Source organism: Bombus vancouverensis, chromosome 5 (assembly GCF_051014615.1).
Source record: "Bombus vancouverensis nearcticus chromosome 5, iyBomVanc1_principal, whole genome shotgun sequence".
NCBI lineage: Eukaryota > Metazoa > Arthropoda > Insecta > Hymenoptera > Apidae > Bombus > Bombus vancouverensis.
In genome coordinates, this window is record NC_134915.1 from 15,332,778 (window position 1) to 15,353,971 (window position 21,194).

Sequence of the window (21,194 nt, forward strand, 5' to 3'; positions counted from 1 at the left end):
AAGAAAAGATATATTATTATCAAACAGCATAATTTACCATCTTGAAATATTGATCTGTACTTAGTAGCCTTGTCATACTGTTCAGGTATTAATTGGTCCTTCTTTCCAGGCATCACTTCAAATGGATATGGTTGCGCGAGACCTGGAAGACCTGGAGTCTACACGAAAGTACACCACTATCTTCCTTGGATCGAGTATGCGATTTCCAGGGAAGATATCCGATCCTCGATCGCTTCGTGTAAAGGTCATCGATGTCCTTTAGGCGAATGTCTACCGAAATCTCGAATATGCAACGGGTTCTTAGAATGTTCGGACGGTAGCGACGAACGTAATTGCCCTCTTAATTTGTAGTGAAATGAAGACTGATCGTATTTATTTGTCCAATCACGCGCATTGAACGAACAAATCAGTTAATAGAGAATTTTATAAATTTACGTTTATAATATAATATTAAAATTCGTATTTACGACGATATCGCGATCATAATATTATATTGAAAAGGTATAAATTTATAAAAGACAAAAATAGTGAAAATATTATCTGTCAATTACAAGTTGGAATGGAAGGGACAAAACGTTAGGGAAAAGACGAATGTTTAAATAAATATAAAGGTAATTAATAGAAACGTAGGTATTAAGAAACGTCTCACGATTAAAGTGTGAAATTTTCCATCGTTGGAAGTGTTGCTGTGAAATATTAAATATTCGTTGATTTTACATAGATGTGCAATACATAGCTAGAAATCAAAAGTTGAAGATAAATGTTAGAGAGTGTATCGTACATCGGTGTGAAATATTTGTAAAGAGTTTCGGTTATTAATGATAATTAACGATACTGTTAACACTGATTTATACTCTTCTATACAATTATCTTTGCGTTTGATAGTTAACATTAATACGTTTGAGTTATATGAATAAATCTACTAATGACTATGCGTTAGAAGATTGTTCGCGACTCGATTCGTACGAAAATAGCACGGATAGTCGCGAAGAATAGTATTGCTGAGTCACTCGTGATCGACTCAGAAATACTTGCTAGCATAGGGATATATAGTCGAACCTGGCATTTTGATTCTTTTGCTTAAATTACGAAACGAATCTCAAGGCCATGTTATATCGTGCTCATTACTTCAGTCTCTTCGTAAGTTCGAAGATTTTTAACGTAACGTGTATGTATATATGTCGTATCTAATTATGTAAAAAGATTCTTTTGATGCTAATAAACAAGAATTTTCACAAAAGAAAAGAAAAGACGCCGTTTACGGAAGTCCCAAATCATTGAATTAAGACTGTACAAAACTTTCAACGTCTTTCATCTTCTTCTTAGTAGGAGAGCCACGAGCAAATTGTAATAACAAAATTGTATTAGCTATTAATAATTACAGTGACTCTCGTGAAAGTATTGAGAGACGTTTTCTTCGATGACACTCGAAATCAGATGAATTGTCTGATCATAAAGATACGGAGATATCTTTCAATATGGTGTAGTAAGAAATTTAATAAATTAAATAATTTCTATCTGTATATAATAGTCTGTGCATTTAGTAATAATTTGAATAATCAAGAACATGATATAGCATGTGTATAAACGACATCTTGTAGTTAGAAAAGTAGAATTTATGTATGCGAGCCTGATTCGATGAGAAGGGACTGCAATTTCTTGTTGTATCTAAAACACTTTAATCGTGTTCCAAGTTGTTGAAAAGCGAAAAGAATTATGAATACAAGATTTGAGTGGAATATTAATTTGTTTTATTAGGACAATTAGAAATAGCACTGAAAATCATATTCAGAAATAAATATCAATTATCCTCCATATAATACTCTATCGATATTAAAACGAAGGCTGTTAAAGATTACGGCATTACAGGCAGTGCGATCCTTAATGATAAATAATCTCAGTCAAACGATCCTCATCCTAAAACCAAACGGGCATAGTACTACATACGTACATATGTAGGTATATAAATTATAAAAAAGGTCGTGTCTCTTTCGAGTTTTTCCTTCGTCTTTTTCTCTGGTAAAAAAGGATCGAACTGCTTCATTGTTATCCTATTATGATCATGTTATTCTAGATCGTGCCTTTAAGTAGTTCTAATATTAGATTATACCTACGATTAGCACAATATACCAAGAGGTAAAAATCACAATGTAATTTACGTCATGTTCAAACAGCACGCTTTTAAAATTCAATATCGAGTTTACAATTCATTTATCGTTTCGGGGAATATCTATCCTTTGCGGCTGGATCATCGACACTTTAGCACAACCGTTATTCCTGATCATTTTTCATCTCACGTCGTCTCGAAAAATACCTTTCGAGTCTGAAAGTTCTCAAACGCACGCGCATAAACGATCGATTTGTTTCTCATTAAATAAATTCAGCGTCCCATTCTATTTACACATCATGGACATCGATGAACACGGAAGACTCGCAAACTGAAAGCACAAACTTGAAAATTCAATGAAAAGTGTATTATAATATATACTGGCACGAAATAATTCCTTTCCAATCTGTTACGCTCTACGTGATTGAATTAATGCATTATATACTATAAGGAAACGATATGTAAAGTATTAATGGTGCAAAAGTCTCAAGTTATCTCGTTCTATATAGGAAATACACTCTAGGCATAAATCCAGCACACTAAAATAAGAAAAAAAGTTCAGATAAATATGAGCTGGTTTTCCAGTTACAGCTTGTTTTGTATTACAACAATCTTTTCATTTTTCTAGCTAACACATACTTCGTGCAGGCTCCATTTCTCAGTCAGCTCACTCTCCAGACCCAAATTTGCTCGATTATTAAATACGGAGACATTTGAAATCTGTAGTTTATAAAACGCTAATTGACGATGTTAAAACATTCATTACCGTACCAAAGTTGCTTACAAATCCGTGCAACGTCTCACCTGTTCCATGATGAGACGTACTCACGCCTATATCGAAGTTGGAGGTAGTTCGCTTCAAAATAATCTCTGACGGTAAGTAAGTAATAACACAAAACAAGATGTAACTCGAGAACAAGATCATATCAAAGAGTTTACGTTATAAACTTTTTTTTCCTGTTTTAGCGTAATGTATCCACCTCTGCTATATTTCCCACGTACAACGAAATACATACTCTGTACGTCAAGCCATTAATATGACATCGCTTAATATACAGAGTAACTTTGTTAATGAGTCGTGAATGCTTTCTGTTTCTGCTTCCTCGGAAACTGTTTGTTTGACATGTACGGCGCTCGCTTTTCTCCCACCGAAAACGTCGAGTGGCAATTCCATAGCGAGTAGACTGAAAAATCCCGAGAAACGATTCCGTCGGTGTGGACAAAAGTTCGTTCGCAATAAAAAATGGTGTAAATGTATAAAAGGTCCGATTCGAAGGTAGAAAAACTTTTGTCCATAACTTTATACTTAAATCGAACCTACAGTCTCCTCGTATCAGCACCAACGTGCGTTAATAACACATTCGTGAAGAATATCGATCCCATTTTCGTCCCATTATCACCGTGATAGACGAATCACAATTACTAGGGATCTAATTAAGACTATATTACAAAATATCGAACCACAGGCGGTCGAATAACCGCGTGTTTTTATACATAAAATTTAATAAGGCTCGATCGATTGAGCGTCGTTTTAAGCGTGATTCTACAATTTAGTTCGGAATGGGGTCGATGATCTTCACGAAATGCGGCAAATACCTTCGAAACAATATAACAGAGCTGCGAATATTTAAAACATTCGATCGATTTATCTAATTCAGTTCTATACTTTCGAAAAGTGTATACTCGCATCTCTCCTTTAATTCTTCGCCCTTTTTCTAAAACCTTAAATTAATTAAAGAAGCAATAAATAATAGATCGACGAATCCTCTGACGATGATACCTCTAATGAACTGTACTCCTTTTAGACAGACATTTAGTTAGGCTATGGATAATTGAGTCATCATCGAGGCTTTAGCCCAGTGAGTCGACAGCGATCGTACTGAGACCTTTGGAACTGATGGTCGTTTTGAATTGCTCCGGTATGGGATATTCCGCCTGTAAAAATGCGAAATAAAAAAGATTAAAAGACATTTTTTTTTTTCTTTTTCGGTCAAACTCTTTCACTATGTTTTACGAGCAGTTTCATTAGATCATGAGAAAAGTTTCAAGTACAAAGGGAACAACTACATTCCTATTTATACTCGTAGAATAAATTAAGAAAATTTGGTTGGAAAATCCTGAAGCCTCAATGTGTACAAATTACCAGTACACGTCAAACTTACATAATCTCCATTTCCTCGAGGTACCATAACGTTCATCTCGCTAGACTTGCTGCTAATGAATTCCACATCTAATGAATCCGAGCTCAAATACATCTGACAACCGTCTGTTTTGTCAATAGAGATCGTGGGGACTTTTCCTAATACCTGCAATCAAAGAGGAAAAGAAATTTATCGAATACCATAGTCTGTGAATTATCGAAGAATTTCATACATCGTCGATCAATTCTACGACAGCAAAAATTGTCTCTTCACTTGAATCTCGATTCGAACGCGTATCGTTCCATCCTCTTCGTAATTTCCAGAATATTACTCGTGTTATAACATCGAATGTAATATGAAAATATCGAAGATATTGAAATATTTCGTATACTAAGATAATACTTTTTAATCGGTTTAAAGCGATAGTAATAAAATCAGAAAATAACAAACATATAATTGTCAGGTTTTTCTCTTGTGATGTTCGATTAGAATATTATAAGGTCGTGCGATCTTGCCTAATTATCTTCTGATCTATAATTATGTACACACTTTATATGTGTACACTATCGATATTATACACGTCGAGAGGCAATAACTGCCGATCGCAGTTTCTTTCGATTTTCCACATTTCACGTAGTGTAGGCAGAAATAATCGTAGATGGAATTTGATGAAATTTTCGGAGCCTATAGTTGAATTTTCACCTCACACTCGACACAAACTTACTCCCGTTATCAAAATGCATTGGCAATTCGGTAAGATTTCAGTCTTTGTATTTCCTTTCTCCTCCTTTATTCCAATTAACGTGTAATATTCGAACTGAACGAAGCTGTTTCATTGACAAAACTTTGCTGTCCGTGTTGCACGAATGATATTCGTTAATAAAACTTGGAAATGCAAATCGTTGTTAAACGCTTGATCGCTGTACGCAGGCGGAAATCTCGAACCTGTGCGAATGATCTGCGAAGTTGACTGGAAGGAATGTCCAAAAGCAATCGCAAATTACGTGTGGAACGAGATCGTAACCGACGTTCTCGACTGCTTGAGGAACGAAAGCATAGTCTGGCGGGTACAGAGAATTATTATTTTTGACTTGTGCAATGAATATCGAATTAAAGGTCTATGAATACATGAACATAGCGGTCAGGTAAGTTCTTGAAACTGATAAGACTTTTTATATCTGAACGCTATGTTCAAAAAAAAAAAAAAGATAGAAAAAGATAGAAAAAGATAAATAATGAGAAAGATAGTATTTATCAAATAAAGATATTCTATTAATCGCTTTAATAATATTCAAAGGTACTGGCCGTAATATCTATGTGCGTGGTATTACTACGAATAATATATATCAAAGGGAAACGCGGTAACGACGCGTCCATTGACAAAGATGTGCTTAATAAAGTTGGATACAAAGTGGAGGACCTTGAACTGAAAGTCAATATACTAACGTATAAGCTGCAGTATGGTACTTGGCCTTTACCCCATCAGGTTCAGAAATCCAACTTTAAGAAGAATCTAAGAAACCTTAGACTAACTCTGTCCAATCCGAATGATCGTAATAATTGGATAAAACATGTATTGCTAAGGTGCTAAAAAGATGTTTAAAAAAAAAGAGAAAGAGAGAGAGAGAGAAAATGAAAGAAATAACGGTTATCTTGGTCTATCTTTTTAGCCCTAGACACAACGAATCGTACTTTTCGTGTTCAAAGTATTACCCTTCGGAACATCGTCTGACCGAATTGTTCGATGCAAAGAAAAAGAGGATGTACCCTGATCTGCGGAAGGAAAACTTGCCAGTCGAATACAGCAGCAAATCATCGAAAAGTAGCAGCGATATATCCGTAAAGTACGGTCACGCGTTCAGAATTATTGTTGCAAATATATTATCGAATGACAACTTAATAAATTCTATTTTCAGGCTAAATTCTATGTTCAAAAATGCGATCGATCGAAAGCATCGTGAGACATTGAGAAACGAAAATTTCCAAGTGCATCATAGGAACGCGATATCGGTTCCGTTGTTTCCGAGGAAGAGGTACGCTAAATGTGGGAAAAGATCGAGGAGAAGCTCGATGAACGCTGAAACTGTCAAGATGAGCCCGGCGTGTAAGAAATTCACGAAAACTATAGACGATTGCAAAAAGTATTTGAAAGAATTACACGACAGCAACAAAAATCTTGGATTAGTCTGTAGCTCGTCCGAGATGAGCAATGAATCGTCGATAAAAAATTTTTGGTCAGATACACAGGTAAAAATGAACAAGTTATTATATTTGGAGACAAAATTGTCCGGGGTCGTCAATGATTGTGTTTAATCGTATTACAGCAACGAAGAAGCGTTCGAGGAAAAGATGCGACTAACGTGAGTGAAAGGCTTGAAAAGTGTAATAGAAATGAATACGGAAAAGAGGAAAATAAAGAAGAGAAGAAGCTTGAAAAAATCGATAGAAAGCAGCCGAGTAACGAGCAACGTTTGGAACTATCGAATGCGATTTATCCAGTTCTACAACTGATTGACAAACGTTTATTGCCCCCAAAAATGAACATATTTTGCGCTGATGTGTTTCCCCAGCAACTGACCTCGAAGATGTTGGTTTCGTGTGAACCGAGGAAAAAACTGAAAACGTCTCAAGAAGCCCTGTACCAGGTGAAAAAGAAATTAGAGAGTTTGCACAATGTTCTGCGTATGTACGAGTTGCAAAACATCGAGATGAAAGCCTCGGAGAAACAACGAGATAATAGCAATAAAATGAACAGCGTTTGCAAAAACATCGTGAGTACGCTTGTCTCAGTTACGACAGACACGGACAATTTGAAGAACACGGAAAATATGGAAATAAAGGCCAATAGAAATATCAGGAATAACAGTAAAGAAATGCAACGGACAACTTCCAACAGCTCTGAACAATACGAAAGCGATGAAACAACCAGAAGTTCAGTAGCGTCTATTCGAAATTATTCAAATATGTTCAACGCGTATCATGTAAATAACATAAATGATCCTTATTGTCTGCTTACAAGGAACGACGAGGCAAAAATATCTTCTACGAATGACCACGAATTACAGATAATTCCAAATAATCAGACTGTATATTCTTCTAGCGTAAAATATGAAAGAATACCTGAAAGAATATATTATACTATTTCATCGGATTCCTCTGAAGAAAAGAAAGTTAAGAAGAAAACGGTAATATCAGAAAATTTCATACCGATACCAGATGATGTGTACACGAAGGGCAATCGAGCGAAGCCATTCAGTGGCTCTGATCAATATCCAGTTACAATGGAAACTGACGAGGATGCAATAATATCAGCAGCTTCGAGCCATACAGAAGTATCAAAGGATAGTGAATTAGATGACAAGCCGACAGCGTTATTACTTCAAGAAGCCCTTCAATTCAAAAGAGCATTATTAACGCGTGTCGAACTGGAAAAGATATGCTACATAGACGAAAAGAAGGAAGAGATAAGTAACGAGTCTGTATCAGATCACGGTAGGTACTCTTACGTTAACAATAATCTACAGTCGAAGTTCTTGGATATTATATCGGAAGAACAATCTGTTAGCAGTTCCACCGAGAAAAACAGTAAAACTTATATGTTTTTCAATTTGAAACAAGACCTTAATCAACGAAATGAAATTAAAGACTTGGACACGTGTAAAAAATATTTGGACTCGAAACAAAACCTTGGTTCACCCTCTGAATATTTTAGTTTTAGTAATATAATTCAGGAAGGAAATGAGATTAAAAATAAGCTATCTTTACCAAAGCATAACCACTTTCAAGGGAACGAAATAGTTCCAAGTAATTTACGGATAAGATATTTAAACGACATGTTGAACGAGTCTGATGAAAAGCTTATAAAATTTGTAAGTTGTTTAAATACAACAGAAGCGAGTGTGAACGAAGAAAGGACATGTTACGACTATGATCATGAGAAAGAGAATTTCAAAGAGTATTTCACGCGCATAAATAATATAAATGAGTTTATAAATCGGGACACGAATAGCGTAGAATTGTTTTCGCAAAACTTGGACGAAACTGCTTCATCGGAGAAAGTTGAAAATTCGAACAACGAGATAACTTCCAATTTTCTGAACTCCGAATCTCTGAAACAATGTACCAATGTTAGAATTACTAAAGACACAGGAACTGATATATCGAACTTGAAATTGAGTACATTGGATAATGAAAAATACGAAGATCAAGAAATTTTATCATGCAATTCGAATTTAACTTTAAAAAGAAATCCTGGTGCGTGTTCGTTAATCGAACAAACGTTGCTCCATAGAAACATAAATAAAACATTAGAAATGCACGGTATAGTTAAAAACGAAGATCCAATATATGAATTATCACCCAGCGAGAGTAAAGAAACTTCATGTGGAACAAATTTAATACGGGACTCATTAACATCCAGCATAAATCAGTCCAATGATTCTAACATTCCGGAACCACCATCTGTAACAGTACTGATTAACAAGTCATTAGACAAAGAAAAGTTAGAATTAGATTGGTTGAACGTCAATAATAATTTCAGTGATGATACTATCAATGAAAAAGATGTAAAAACGTGTTCAACAAACACAATCACTCTTCAGAAATATGGTATTACAAACATGAATAACTATAATAAAACAGAAACTAATTACAACGAACACGATCACTTTCAAGATGAAAAGAATTCAGTTACACAAAATCTATTTACAAATCTGAATAAAAAAGAACTAATAAAAGAGACGGATTTTTTAAAATCTTACTCCAATCTTATTTCTCCGCACAGCAGTATGTATTTTACAGATGAAGCCTCGAGTTCTACTACGAAATTAAATAATACACATTCAAAAAACCTTAAAGGCTACTTACACTCTAATCTGTGTACGCAAAATAACAAGGAAAATACATTACACAGCAAGCATGAAAATTTAAAAGGTATTGCAAGTGACACTAAAAGAACGAATATCATGGCCACTGACAAATCTTTTGTCAAACTTTCCAATGATGAATTCGATATGAAACAAAATTTATCAAAATTCCAAAATAAAATGTCTAATAAAAACAATTCATTATCTTCTAAATCTTGTACAGAGAATATTGATACAATTAAAGAAGCAAAGGCTTTAAAAGAAGAAAAGGAAATTCGGAAGAATAGATCTCCAGTGGCGTATGCCGTTGATAATTATAATTTATTATTTGCAGAAAATGTCCCGATTGACGAAACACTATCCAATTTGGCAGAAAATGTTTCGATTGACGAAACACTACCCAATTTGCCAGCGAATGATATGAAAACATTACATCTAGAACAAAATATTATCTCGTCAAATTTATCTCCACGACAAGTTTCTTCAAGAGAGACGAAAAAAGATAATACAATGAAAAGAACGAACGCGACAATGAAATCGTGGAGCCACGAAAACTATACTCCAAAATCCGAGAAACTGAAGAGATCAATAGCTTCACGAAACATAAAAGGTTTAAAATCCGATTTGTTGAACACTGTTCAAATCAAAGCAGAAGATAGTACAAACACAACATATCCAAAATTAAGTGATTTATCTGCAGAACCTAGATGTAACACAGGAGATAGTGTCAAATTAGATAGAAAACGATCCCGATCGCAAGTAAGTTTTCGAACGAACGAATCACCGAAAGAAATAACACCACGGTCACACGAATACCCAAGCAATACAAATTTTATAAATTACACTCAATCGTTAGAAACTAAATTAAAATCAAATGGTCCTTTAAAATCTTTGTCACCAACGCCGAGAACGTCTTCAAAATCTTGCATACCGATTTTAAAAAGTCGACTGGAAGCAGCTCGAAAGACTGAAAATGAATCGCGACCTAAGAGTCCGATGAGAGGACCATTGACAATGACTATGTTCTGGAGGGATAGTCCGAGTAATAAGGATCAAAATGAAATAGATGAAATTCAAGTGGAAGGTAAATCAAAAAATACAGATTCACGTATAGAAGAGGTAAACTCTTGCGTAGGAAAGGTAAATGACGCTGATAATCATAAGCAAGATTTAATAAAAACATCACAGATCGCACGAAATATAAATGAAAATGCTGGCAATGATATTATTACGCAAGAACAAATGGTAATATATGTTAACATATTCACAAAATATGACCACGCTTCGACAAAAATAGTGGATCCAAATAAGTTTTTGGAATATATCAAAAATAGAGAAGTAAGTGTACAAAAGATGGAAGAAAATCAAGGCAATAAAAAGCACGATGAACTTGGAGGGATTTCCACAGAAAATGAGAAGGATAGGATACATAAAATCGTTACTGTTGTTTCTACCGTCGTAAATGGTAATGAGCTGGACCAAACTACGTCAACTAATTTATCAGTACCGAAAACACAAAAGGACTCGGTGTCGAACATTTTATTAAATTCTAAATTTAAAAATTTATGTTTCTTGTCTGTCGAGCAAAAAGAAGTTGATGTAACTGCTAAACCTTCTGTTATCGATACAAGTACATCCATATCGGATTTGGAGAATATTTCAAAAACGACAAAAAGAGCGTTAAACAAATTTCAAATATGCGGAACACCTAAAGAGTTAAGCAATGAGGAATACATAGCTCTATTAGAAATTCTTCACCAGGAATCGAATTTTATGCATCTAGAAGAATTGCAAAACATTTGTAAGAAGCTTACGTCGAAACATTAAAAAATATAAGTAAAATTAGATCATAAATAATATTATTTATCTATATTTATAAAATTCATCATTGATAATGTCTATTATATTTTTGTAATATACACTTTTAATACAGAACATGAACATCGTATAATTATGTTGTATATATATGTACTCATTTGGAAATAAATATATTTTTCACATGATGTTAGAAAGCATTGTATGTTGTTGCATCTTTTATAGATAATGGGAATAAATAACATACCTGCATTTGTACACTCTGACAATTGACGAATTCGATGCTCGACACAACAGAGTCGAAAACAACGGATGATTTACGGCATGAATCCATAACGATGGAGTTAACTTTGCCTTTGACAACTAAAGTACTATCATGACATCGGAACATATAGATTACGTTGTTCATCTCCACGTTGTCAATAAGCAGATCTTTATTGCCTTTGTGATATTCCTATAACAAAAATTAAATTTCGTCAATACAGAATAAACTAATAGAATGAAACAACAAAATGGTATTACTTACCACAAGCCACTTCTTTCCATCTCTAGTAAATACAGGAGGTTTATCAATTGGTGCATTTGCAGGTGGCACTGTTTTTGTAGATATAGCATTATCTACAACTGGTGCTTTAAATGGTGCTGGTCCGGTTCTCAATGAAGGATTTTTATGTGTTTGCATGTCTGACGTGACTTTCTTTAAGTCTGTAAAATACCGATTCATTTTAAAAATTTCATTATTTAATAAATTCCGTATGTAGTAATTTAAAAAGTTACACTTACTCTTTGTAATAGCTTCTCCTTGATTAATTTCGGCAAAAAGAGCACTTCTGTCATCGATAATATCTGCCGGTGTTACGTCTGCCATAGGAGGCATACATGGTGGTGGTGGTGGTGGGATGCCTGTTGGTGCAGAGCCAGTTTTTGCCCATACAAGTCCTGTTGTGTAGTGCTGACGTACATATTCCTGTAGAACACTTAGTGTCTGTACCCAAGCCTTGCACCATTCAGCATGTACTTTATTTCTGTAGATATAAAAAACTAAATGAATTCTGCATCAGTAATTAATTTCCAGAAAACAAATTGTTATACATATGAAAAAGACAATAAGAAGATATCGTACTTATTATTATAAGAAATAATAATCTATAATAAAAACTTACTTCTCTTTCCATTCCTTTAATACACGATTTGTATAAAATTGTCCAGCATCGTTCATTTCTTTTATATAAGGTGCTGGAGTAGGTGATACTGCAACCCATCCCAAAGCTGGAATACTTTCACTAATTGCTGATAGATGATTGAAAAACTGAGATCCTCTATTTTTCTCGCGAAACTCTTGAATCTGCTGAATCTGTGCAGATGTGGGTGCAAGAAGAGAAATTTGCTCTGATTGGTTTGTTGGGGCTGGACGACTTGCTGCAGTTTGAATAAATTCCAACTGAATGCTATAAAAATAAATTTACAATACTTAATAACTTACATAAACATATCAAGAATTTAAAATACACAAATTGATAGTAAAGTACTTACTTGAATGCCTTTTCTACAAGCTTGCTGTGAGTAGCTACATCGCCACCAATTTTTTCACTCAATTGTAAATATTCTTTCACAGGACCATCTAAAAACTGTTTATATCCTGCGACTGACATGCTGATAAATTTGTCTTCTGCTTTTTTCTCTATTGAATGAGGAGATGAGGCAGACAGCACTGAGTCACTATTTTTTACTGCTTGAGACCTCTTTGGTGATGGTGTATTTGTTTGAACAGCAGAATCTTGTGTTTCAGTTATGGATTGGACTCTTACGTTTTCCAATCTTTTTGTGACGTTTTCTAATCTATTTACCAACTCTTCTAGATGTTCCTCCTTATCGCTAGTTTCACAACCTTTAATTACAATAGATTTATATGTATATAAAATGGAAATATACTCCAATATCGTGAATAAAAAAATTATTTTTTTATCTATTCAATGTTATTTGTATTATTATTATTATATTATTTCTATATCTCATTTTTGTTTGTTTCTATATAAAGTAACTATAAATACACGCAAAAAGTAAACAAAATTAAATTTAAATATCCATAGAATGTAATAATAAAATATTCTTTACTACAAACATACTTTTATAAACCCAATATTTGAAAATGAAATGGCAATGAAACAAAATTTGTTGATTTACAACTAATAAATTATTAATACCGATCAACAGAAAATCTTCGGTGATTGAAAGAAATATATTCCCGAAAGTTCGCATTAAGAGCGACTAAATTAAATATAGAATGAACGTATAAATAGTTACATTAACATCTACAGCCACTAGATCATTATGTTGCAAGCGACATGTAATATTATAAATAAATTTATGTGTACTTGAAAATGTTAACATAAAACAAATTCACGATAACTATAAAATTGTACCTGATAATTACTGTAAATCAAAGTTGTAAATAATAGATTACATTAAACGAGACACGATAATCACATTGTAAATTTTAAAATAAGTGTACATCATTTCGATTACTATAAAAATTCATGAACCGCAAGAAAATTAAGGTCAAAGAATAACTTGCTTTAAATTACACAATTTTTAAATTTATAATTAAATATGAAATAATATACAAATGAATTAATTCGTTACCGGTGTTTCTGTGACTTATGCCACTCTAAATTACAAAAACACACCTGGCTTGGTTATTCTTTCCCCTGATTAAAGATTATTCCTATACGAACAAAAGATTTCACGGACGAGATCCTGTAGCCTTTTCAGAAACGCTTGAAGAACTAAACTACGGTTCTAATGATATTCAACGCGGGTGTGTGCCGCGGCCTATTCTTAGAAAATCTGTGGAAATTGAATCACGCGTGGGTAGATACCATTCTGTATGGAATCTCACGCATTAATAAGTTTTTAATAATTAAAAATTCTCAGCATATCTGTATACGAATCATGTAAACACTCAAGTAAAAGATGTTTTATAATTTATAACTTATTTATATGCATAAAATTAAAAAATAGATATATATTGTTCATTGATGTTTTATACTTGTAATTAAAAGAAAATGTATTTTTCATAACTAAGAAAAAACAAGAAATCCACTGGTGTGTATTTTTAATGACAGTTCTAATTATTTTAAATATTCTTCTCTTTTTGTAATGAAAACGATAGTAGCGTGAAATAATACACCAAAAAGTTAAAAGATAAGTAGATCAAAATATAAAAATGCAGCGAATAATAACGAAACACTACACTGGACGGTAACAATATGTGGAACAGAGTAAAGTTATAAAACTCTTTGTCACAACTTGAAAACAAATGATTTTCCTGAGAAATAATTACCATATATAATACTCTCTTATGCACAGTGTGGCATATTGATAAATTAGTCATAATATTCAAGTTTTAACAGAAACATCGCACGACATTTGTCCGATATTTCATCTAAAATCAATTGTTCAGAAAGATCTATCCTAAGTTTACGGAACATGTATTGTAATCTTGATATAAATAAATTTAGTCAACCGCATTAAATAATCATGATGCAATCATAAAATTCTTGGTGTTTGTAACTACATACATTTTTCAACTAATATCTCTATTCACATGAAATATTTTCCTAAATATAATCTCAGACAATTTTGCAAAGAAATAATAATAATAATATTTATAATAATTCCGGCCCTCCAAGGCGCCATAGAATGGACTTGATTTACAAAAATCCTTAAGATCATTCATCTGTGTCCAAATCACGATCATACCGCACTCATCTTGCAAGGTATTTTCCACTCATTCTGAAGCATAATTAGAAAATTAGAATAGATCGGCTTGGTTGTATCCGATATTCTCATATAAATAATAATAATAATAAATAAATAATAAGCAAGTAAATAACTCGAACAGAAGATCTAAGTGTCATACAAAGTAAGAAATAGATTTAGGGTGAACCCTAACCGGCGTGCACCATCGGTCCTAGAGGGTCAAACCTCACTCTGTGCTCCGTCGCGTTTTGCGTAACGTGTAACAAATCGGAGAAGAATCTGTGACGCCTTAAAGCTAGTTCGTCGCGAGCAACCGGCGTCGCCGGTGGTTCCTGCATTCCGCTGCACTCTTCTGAGTCGTGCTCGCCGTCTTCCTCCTCCGAAAGCCACCGAGGAATTGAAACTGCGCATCGTACACCGCAATATAGATATCTTTATCTACATATCTGCAGTGACTCACGAAATGCAGTTGAACGCTTGTAGAAAATTTTTATGAATGTATTATGTGTCTTATACAAAACATATTGAAATTTCGTTAGCTCTGTAATAATCATGATAGTAATGGCAAAATTCAATTTAGTAAATGCACGTAAAAGTTGCAAGACATTGATTACAAGCTATGTACACTTCATGACGATCAATAAAATAGTTGAACAATCGATTACTTATCATATGTTAGTAAGTCACGTTATTTAGTTATCATCAACGTTGACTCGTGCATTAATGTTTAACTGAAATATGCCTATCAGTCTTCTATATAAAAGGATGATCCGAAAGATGCAATTTTTTCAAAATATACATATACGAAAACTAACTAATAGCGATGTTACAAAAATATTCCAAAAAAAATTCCGGCATATTAATTTTTTACTAACAGTAAGTGCACGTTTGCATTACACTTGTATATACATTTTCGAATTGGTTTAAAACTTGTCTAATATGCTAATGAAATTTCAAAATATTTTGTATAATACATATAATATTTTAACTTTTCTACGACAAGCGTTGAAATACTTTCGTATAGCCATTATTCGTTGTATGCAGTTTCCTCATTTATAATTCAAAATAATTTAACGCATTTCAAATCCTACATTCCAACACGATAATGAAATTCTTAATTTAGCATGTAATTGCTTTTGTAATGAATTTTTAACATATTTCACGCTGTTATTAATATTGTAAATCACATGTAAGGAAATGTAGAAAAATCAACGAGAGAACGAGTCGTGAAATGAGCAAATTGCATATTTATAGATTACGGTAGGATATTTCCATTATTGACTTTGCTTTAAAATGAAAAATTCGTTCGCAGGTCACGGAATTATGCATTTTAGTGGGCAACAAACGTAATTATGTATATATATACATTATGAATGTAAATATTAAAATATGTGTAATTTAGAGAGTGAATCAGTATCTCAAAAAAACGAAATTGAAATTTAACGCATAAACCAGTTCGATTACTATCGCATTTCCATATTTGCTGTCACTTTTCACAGATATAACGCGTTCTATTTATCAGAAAGTATAATTTAACGTCCTGCGAGAATCTTTCATCTCTAAACGAATTTAAAAATATCTATTTTCTTTACCAAGGAGAAACTGCGCAATAAGGATATATGTACCTGGCGGCGTATTTTTATTCGCGTTGGTATCGTTCGGGCAAGCTTCGAAAACGGAATCATCGCCTTCCTCCTCGGGCCCATCATCGATCGTTCTCTCGATATACGCGAAAGAGTCACAAAGATTGGTCTTAAGGGTATCAGAAACCCCAGAATTCAGTATTGCTTCCATCGCTCCGGCCTCATCCACGTATCCGCTTACATTATCATTTTTCTCCGCCTTTCCGTTTCCATTAGCATCCTTACTTCCGTTTACCTCGCCATCTTCCTTCTCTAGTTTCGTTCGATCAGCCTCATTTCTGGTATCGTTCTCATTGTCATCGTTCTTGCTATTGTTCGATTTTACTATCGTTTCGGTTCGCAAGAGAGAATTATCGTTGACCTCGTCGCGCTTTCCGGTAGGCAACGGACTCTTAACGGTCAGGTCGTCGACCACTTCCGCGCTGTTTTTCTCCATCGACGGAGAAACTTTCTCAAATCTCTGCACGTCGCCGTTCAACTTCTCTTGTCTACCGGTCGGCCCGTTTTCCTCGAGCTTCGATGAATCAATGCCAACTAATTGCGAGTCGACCGCTTTCTGATTTTTCTTTGGCGTCGACTTCGTCACCTCGCCGTTCGACCTCTCCTTCTTTGAGCTTTTGTTGCACACACAGCATTTAAACATCGTCAATATCGATTATGGATTTCCGTTGTATCAGCAATAAACGCCTTTTGCCGGCTTTCAACTGAACTTTCGATGCTTTCAAACCGATAGGCCGGTATGTGTTATGTCACGCGACTCTTATCAACTAGGATCGTTTTACAACGATACCGTTTGATCCATTCGAATCAATTGATTCGAAAGACCGGATAAAATTGATCGATACATTTCATACGGTATCAACGAGAAAGAGAGAGAGAGAGAGAGAGAATATATATTATATACAAGCACGGACAACTTCGTAACAATGTAAAATATTGACTGCTAATTCGGAATTTCGTGTCGTTTTGTTTTTCTTTTCCTTTTATACAGATTAAAATATATGCAACAATGGTAAATAGAAAATAGGGTAAACGGTTCTTAATATATAACGATTATTGACTCGGAATAGTATTGAAGATAATAACGGCGGATAGAAGAATACTTTAATATTTAGGCTCAAGTTCAACGCTGACCCCTCACAGCCGTATATATTTGAAACTGGTACTTGAATATTTTAGCTCTGCTGGCCCTTTTCAACCAAGCAACCGAATATTTCGTTTCAACCGAATTTCCCACGGGAATCACCAACTATAAATTGTCTGATGTACAGCCGGTATAAATTACATTTGTTCACAGCCGGTTTATATATTTACGGTATGTATCCATTGATATCGTAAACTAGCAATCAAATACGCGCTTTAACGAAACAATAAGATTAGTAACTAACACCAATTTACTTCCTTTCTTTACAGAAGCTACTAATAAACAGTCTGATTAACGATCAACGTACATCGGAAGAGCTATATCTATCATTTATTGTCAATATTAACAAAGATAAAATATTTATGTAAGTTTTATCAAGCTTATATTTGCTGTTTCAACGACTCAAAAATCTTCACTTTATCATTTACAAGCAACAGTTTCTAGGAACACATACGTAACGTCTTTATAATAAGTAACTATGAGAACATTCGCAACAAAATTACGACACTTTCGAGGAATCGTACGGTGTGTATAGACGGTGTATTTTCCCCGCGAATTTCCCTTGATGGCGCGATGATCGATTCCAACAACGCCCAAGTTTATGTTTTCGAGATCAGTGTAACAGATATAGAAATGGACGTTATATGCCTATCTAATGCAAGTAAGTAAAAAGACGATCATCAAATTTTTTGATATTTCGAAACGCTAAATTCTATTTTAGAATGGTTTCGGATTACAAGATGTACGAAGAAAATAAGTTTCGCGTTAGATAGAGAATAGACATTTTATCTGGCAGTAACCGTACATCCTTCCAAACGTAACCCGCATTCGTCTTTTTCATAATCTTATGAAAGAAAATGAACCAGAAGCTAATCCGATAAGTAGCAGTCAAAGGATGAACGTACACGTATACAGGATATCACAAGCGCATGCTTTTCAATTTCAATGCATGTGAATAATATAACGAATAGAATCGCGGATGAACAGACGTTCGGTCGTCGGAGAAAATTTACATACATTTATCTGTAATGAATCACGTTTATAAACTCAACCGTACAGAATGTAATTAAGAATGTAAATTAATATTGCGCACGAGACGAGATTAATGTACCATCCTTACTAAGAAATGTTTGCAACGCTCATTTTAATTATATATCCTTTTTAACCAGTCGACTTAATACCATAATATATAGTTTGGCAAAAAATTTGTTTAGCTCTTGGAACACCACCCAAATATTTAAAAAATAACAATTGATATCAAATCACTTCCAGATATTGCAGTGTTATTGACACTTGATAGAAAGCTGAACTCGAGTTAGATTGCACATTGCGAATGAAAATGTTGAATGAATTCACGAGATTCGTAAGGGTGGAGGTGTCTACCCTCTAAAACAGTCTACTTTAGAAGCAGCCGGCGCAATGCTCTACTGCTTTAGGTTTCGACCGGCACTCTGCGGTGCTGCCACAGGGTGGTCAAGACCCGAAATTGTTGCAGGTTCCTTAGGTAAAGAGCCACGTGCAGCGCAGGACTTTCGAAATCTAACTTCGTTTCTAACAGGACCGTCAAACTTTAACCCGTAACTGTTCTTCGCAGCAACTAGAAGTCCAACGGATTACTAATTCAGTCGAATACATGAATGTAACTACCAACAGGATGTTAGTCAATAAATAAAATCATAAGATCTGGTTTAGTATAAAATTACTACTGATATAAGAATATATTAAAGCACACGTGTCTTATGCAGAAAAAATTTTAACTCGTAGGACGTTTCTCACAGACAGGTCGGAACGAAGATCAAATAATTCATAATGACTCACATTTTCGGTACACCTATGAACGTATTTTATTCTTTATCAGATTTCGCCTTATTACAAATAGCTTACACTGATAATGATAAATTTTATCTAAAACTGAAATATTACAATGTTTTAAATTATATCCTATACGATCAATGCGTAATATAAATTCCATTATTATGGATTATAGCAAAAAATTATCATGTATTTATATAATGTTACATAATGATCAACATAAAAATAAGTAATAAAATGTTGACCATTATTTTATAAAAATTGAATACATACTCAACATAAAATTTCCGCAATATAATATTTATTATAGTTGTGATAATAGCTTCATAGCCATCTTTTGCATTCACATATGGCTTATTCATTAAAAAACTACAAAATTATAATTAGTTAATATAATATATTAATTTTTTGATAATTTGTTAAACTTTCATGAATCAAACATTGAGTATTATAAACAGTAATAGAGTACATATCATTTTTCATATTGCATCAGAGAATAAAAGAATTTTAATTTATACTCACGATTTTTCCACATATTTAAAACCTTTTTATAAGCACCTGGTACCATTCGGGAATTATCTTCTATCGTTTTACTAAGTTCTGACATTTCGAAATAACGTTTTTCACTAATCACACAAATGACTGTTAAAAAATATAATGATAAGCAAAATAATGATAAATAGAATACAAAAACTAATGCGTTCGACGTGTAGATGATGAATAATGATAACGGACTCACTTCGTCAGCTTTCACGATGGAATTTTAATCTCGCGTCAGAATCACAGGACCGTATCATGTAACCAACCTAATAATACAAAATCTTGGTAATGAATATTTTGTTAATCATTATCAAGATTTAATAAGATTATTATATCCCAAAGCAGTACCTTTAAATAGAAGTAATAAAAAACATATCTTTATATAAATTTAAATGCTTCTATCTAGCATTAAATTGAATAACTTCATACGTTAAATAAATATATCCTTATATAGGCATCAAATTTTAAATACCTTCATTAAAAATGTTATTTGTATTTTTTAAATTACAAATCTCAATTTTTACGGCAAATATGAAACATAGTAATTAAAATATGTTATTTAATGAGATTTAGATACTTCTTCAACATTGTACAGGATTAAAATACGTTACCAGGTGTCAAGTGTCAGGTGCAGCGTAGTATGACTCACAGTCGAAACACAGCAGGAGATACATACAAGTATAACCATGTTCATAACCAAACCAAATGCAATTTCGTATGTTTTATCGAAAAAACAATTGTAATAGTTCAACTTACACATACGACATATTGCACTTTTCGAGTACACATATATGTATATATTTATATATGAATTACATTTAAGTACAGATAATGTAAACTGCGGAACCTCGTAAATAGCAAAATGTTTTCAGCAAAGTTAATATGAGTCTAGTGGCAGTGAGATGCATTAATCAGTATTGATAAATTAATGACAATTCGCTTACCAGTATAAAGCCTCAATGAAAGTCAGCGATATGTACACTGTCACTTTATGACAATCGACTTAATAACAACACAACAAATACGATACACAAGTGGCAAGAATTCAATCTGACAACATAACTACATACACTGGGGCGTTTGCCGGATACCGGAAGTACTACTCTTATTATTGCGCGAGCTTAAAATTGTTAATCGCGCATGCGCCCATGTTTAAATATTATCTCTAAAACAAATTTACCCGAATTCTATATTATTGCTTTAGAATTGTAGCTATTATGTTAGTAAGATAAGGCAATAATAATTTTTTTATACAATAAATCAATACATTTGCCACATTGTTGAAATAATTTTAAATTTATCTTTGTAATTCTTAATGAATTTTCACGTATTATAATGTAATTAAAATTGTAGTGAAATGTATTT

The 21,194-nt window shown here is 33.5% G+C and overlaps 3 protein-coding genes and 1 long non-coding RNA gene across 8 annotated transcripts in view; 3 read left to right on the forward strand and 1 right to left on the reverse strand.

Annotated features, from left to right (window-relative positions):
• LOC117158391 (uncharacterized) overlaps positions 1–3,684 on the forward strand; it is a 35,358-nt gene extending 31,674 nt beyond the window's left edge. The window contains exon 13 of the mRNA XM_033337235.2: positions 110–3,684. Coding sequence (XP_033193126.2) covers positions 110–351 — 242 coding nt within the window. The 3' untranslated portion in view covers positions 352–3,684. The remainder of the gene's footprint in view (positions 1–109) is intronic.
• capt (adenylyl cyclase-associated protein 1) lies at positions 1,729–20,931 on the reverse strand. Of its 5 annotated transcripts, none has more exons than XM_033337238.2 (9): positions 20,029–20,095; positions 19,812–19,931; positions 12,462–12,816; positions 12,092–12,376; positions 11,712–11,953; positions 11,455–11,633; positions 11,176–11,382; positions 4,270–4,413; positions 1,729–4,042 (listed from the first exon to the last, which is right to left on the reverse strand). In XM_033337238.2, exons 2-9 carry the CDS (start codon positions 19,894–19,896, stop codon positions 3,959–3,961), a joined length of 1,581 nt encoding a protein of 526 aa, XP_033193129.1. In that variant the 5' UTR covers positions 19,897–19,931; positions 20,029–20,095; the 3' UTR covers positions 1,729–3,958. The 5 variants fall into 5 exon arrangements, with proteins under 5 accessions (XP_033193129.1, XP_033193128.2, XP_033193130.1 ...); XM_033337237.2 differs by lacking the exons at positions 19,812–19,931; positions 20,029–20,095 and adding exons at positions 14,884–15,093; positions 16,316–17,126; XM_033337239.2 differs by lacking the exons at positions 19,812–19,931; positions 20,029–20,095 and adding an exon at positions 20,774–20,931.
• On the forward strand, positions 5,790–11,161 carry LOC117158392 (uncharacterized). Its single transcript, XM_033337236.2, has 2 exons — positions 5,790–6,495; positions 6,573–11,161. Exons 1-2 carry the CDS (start codon positions 5,881–5,883, stop codon positions 10,938–10,940), a joined length of 4,983 nt encoding a protein of 1,660 aa, XP_033193127.2. The 5' UTR covers positions 5,790–5,880; the 3' UTR covers positions 10,941–11,161.
• On the forward strand, positions 17,634–19,254 carry LOC117158395 (uncharacterized). The gene is made up of 4 exons (XR_013058307.1): positions 17,634–17,648; positions 17,747–17,841; positions 17,915–18,138; positions 18,199–19,254. It is a non-coding gene; the product is annotated as an uncharacterized LOC117158395 (long non-coding RNA).
• Positions 20,932–21,194: the final 263 nt, after the last annotated feature.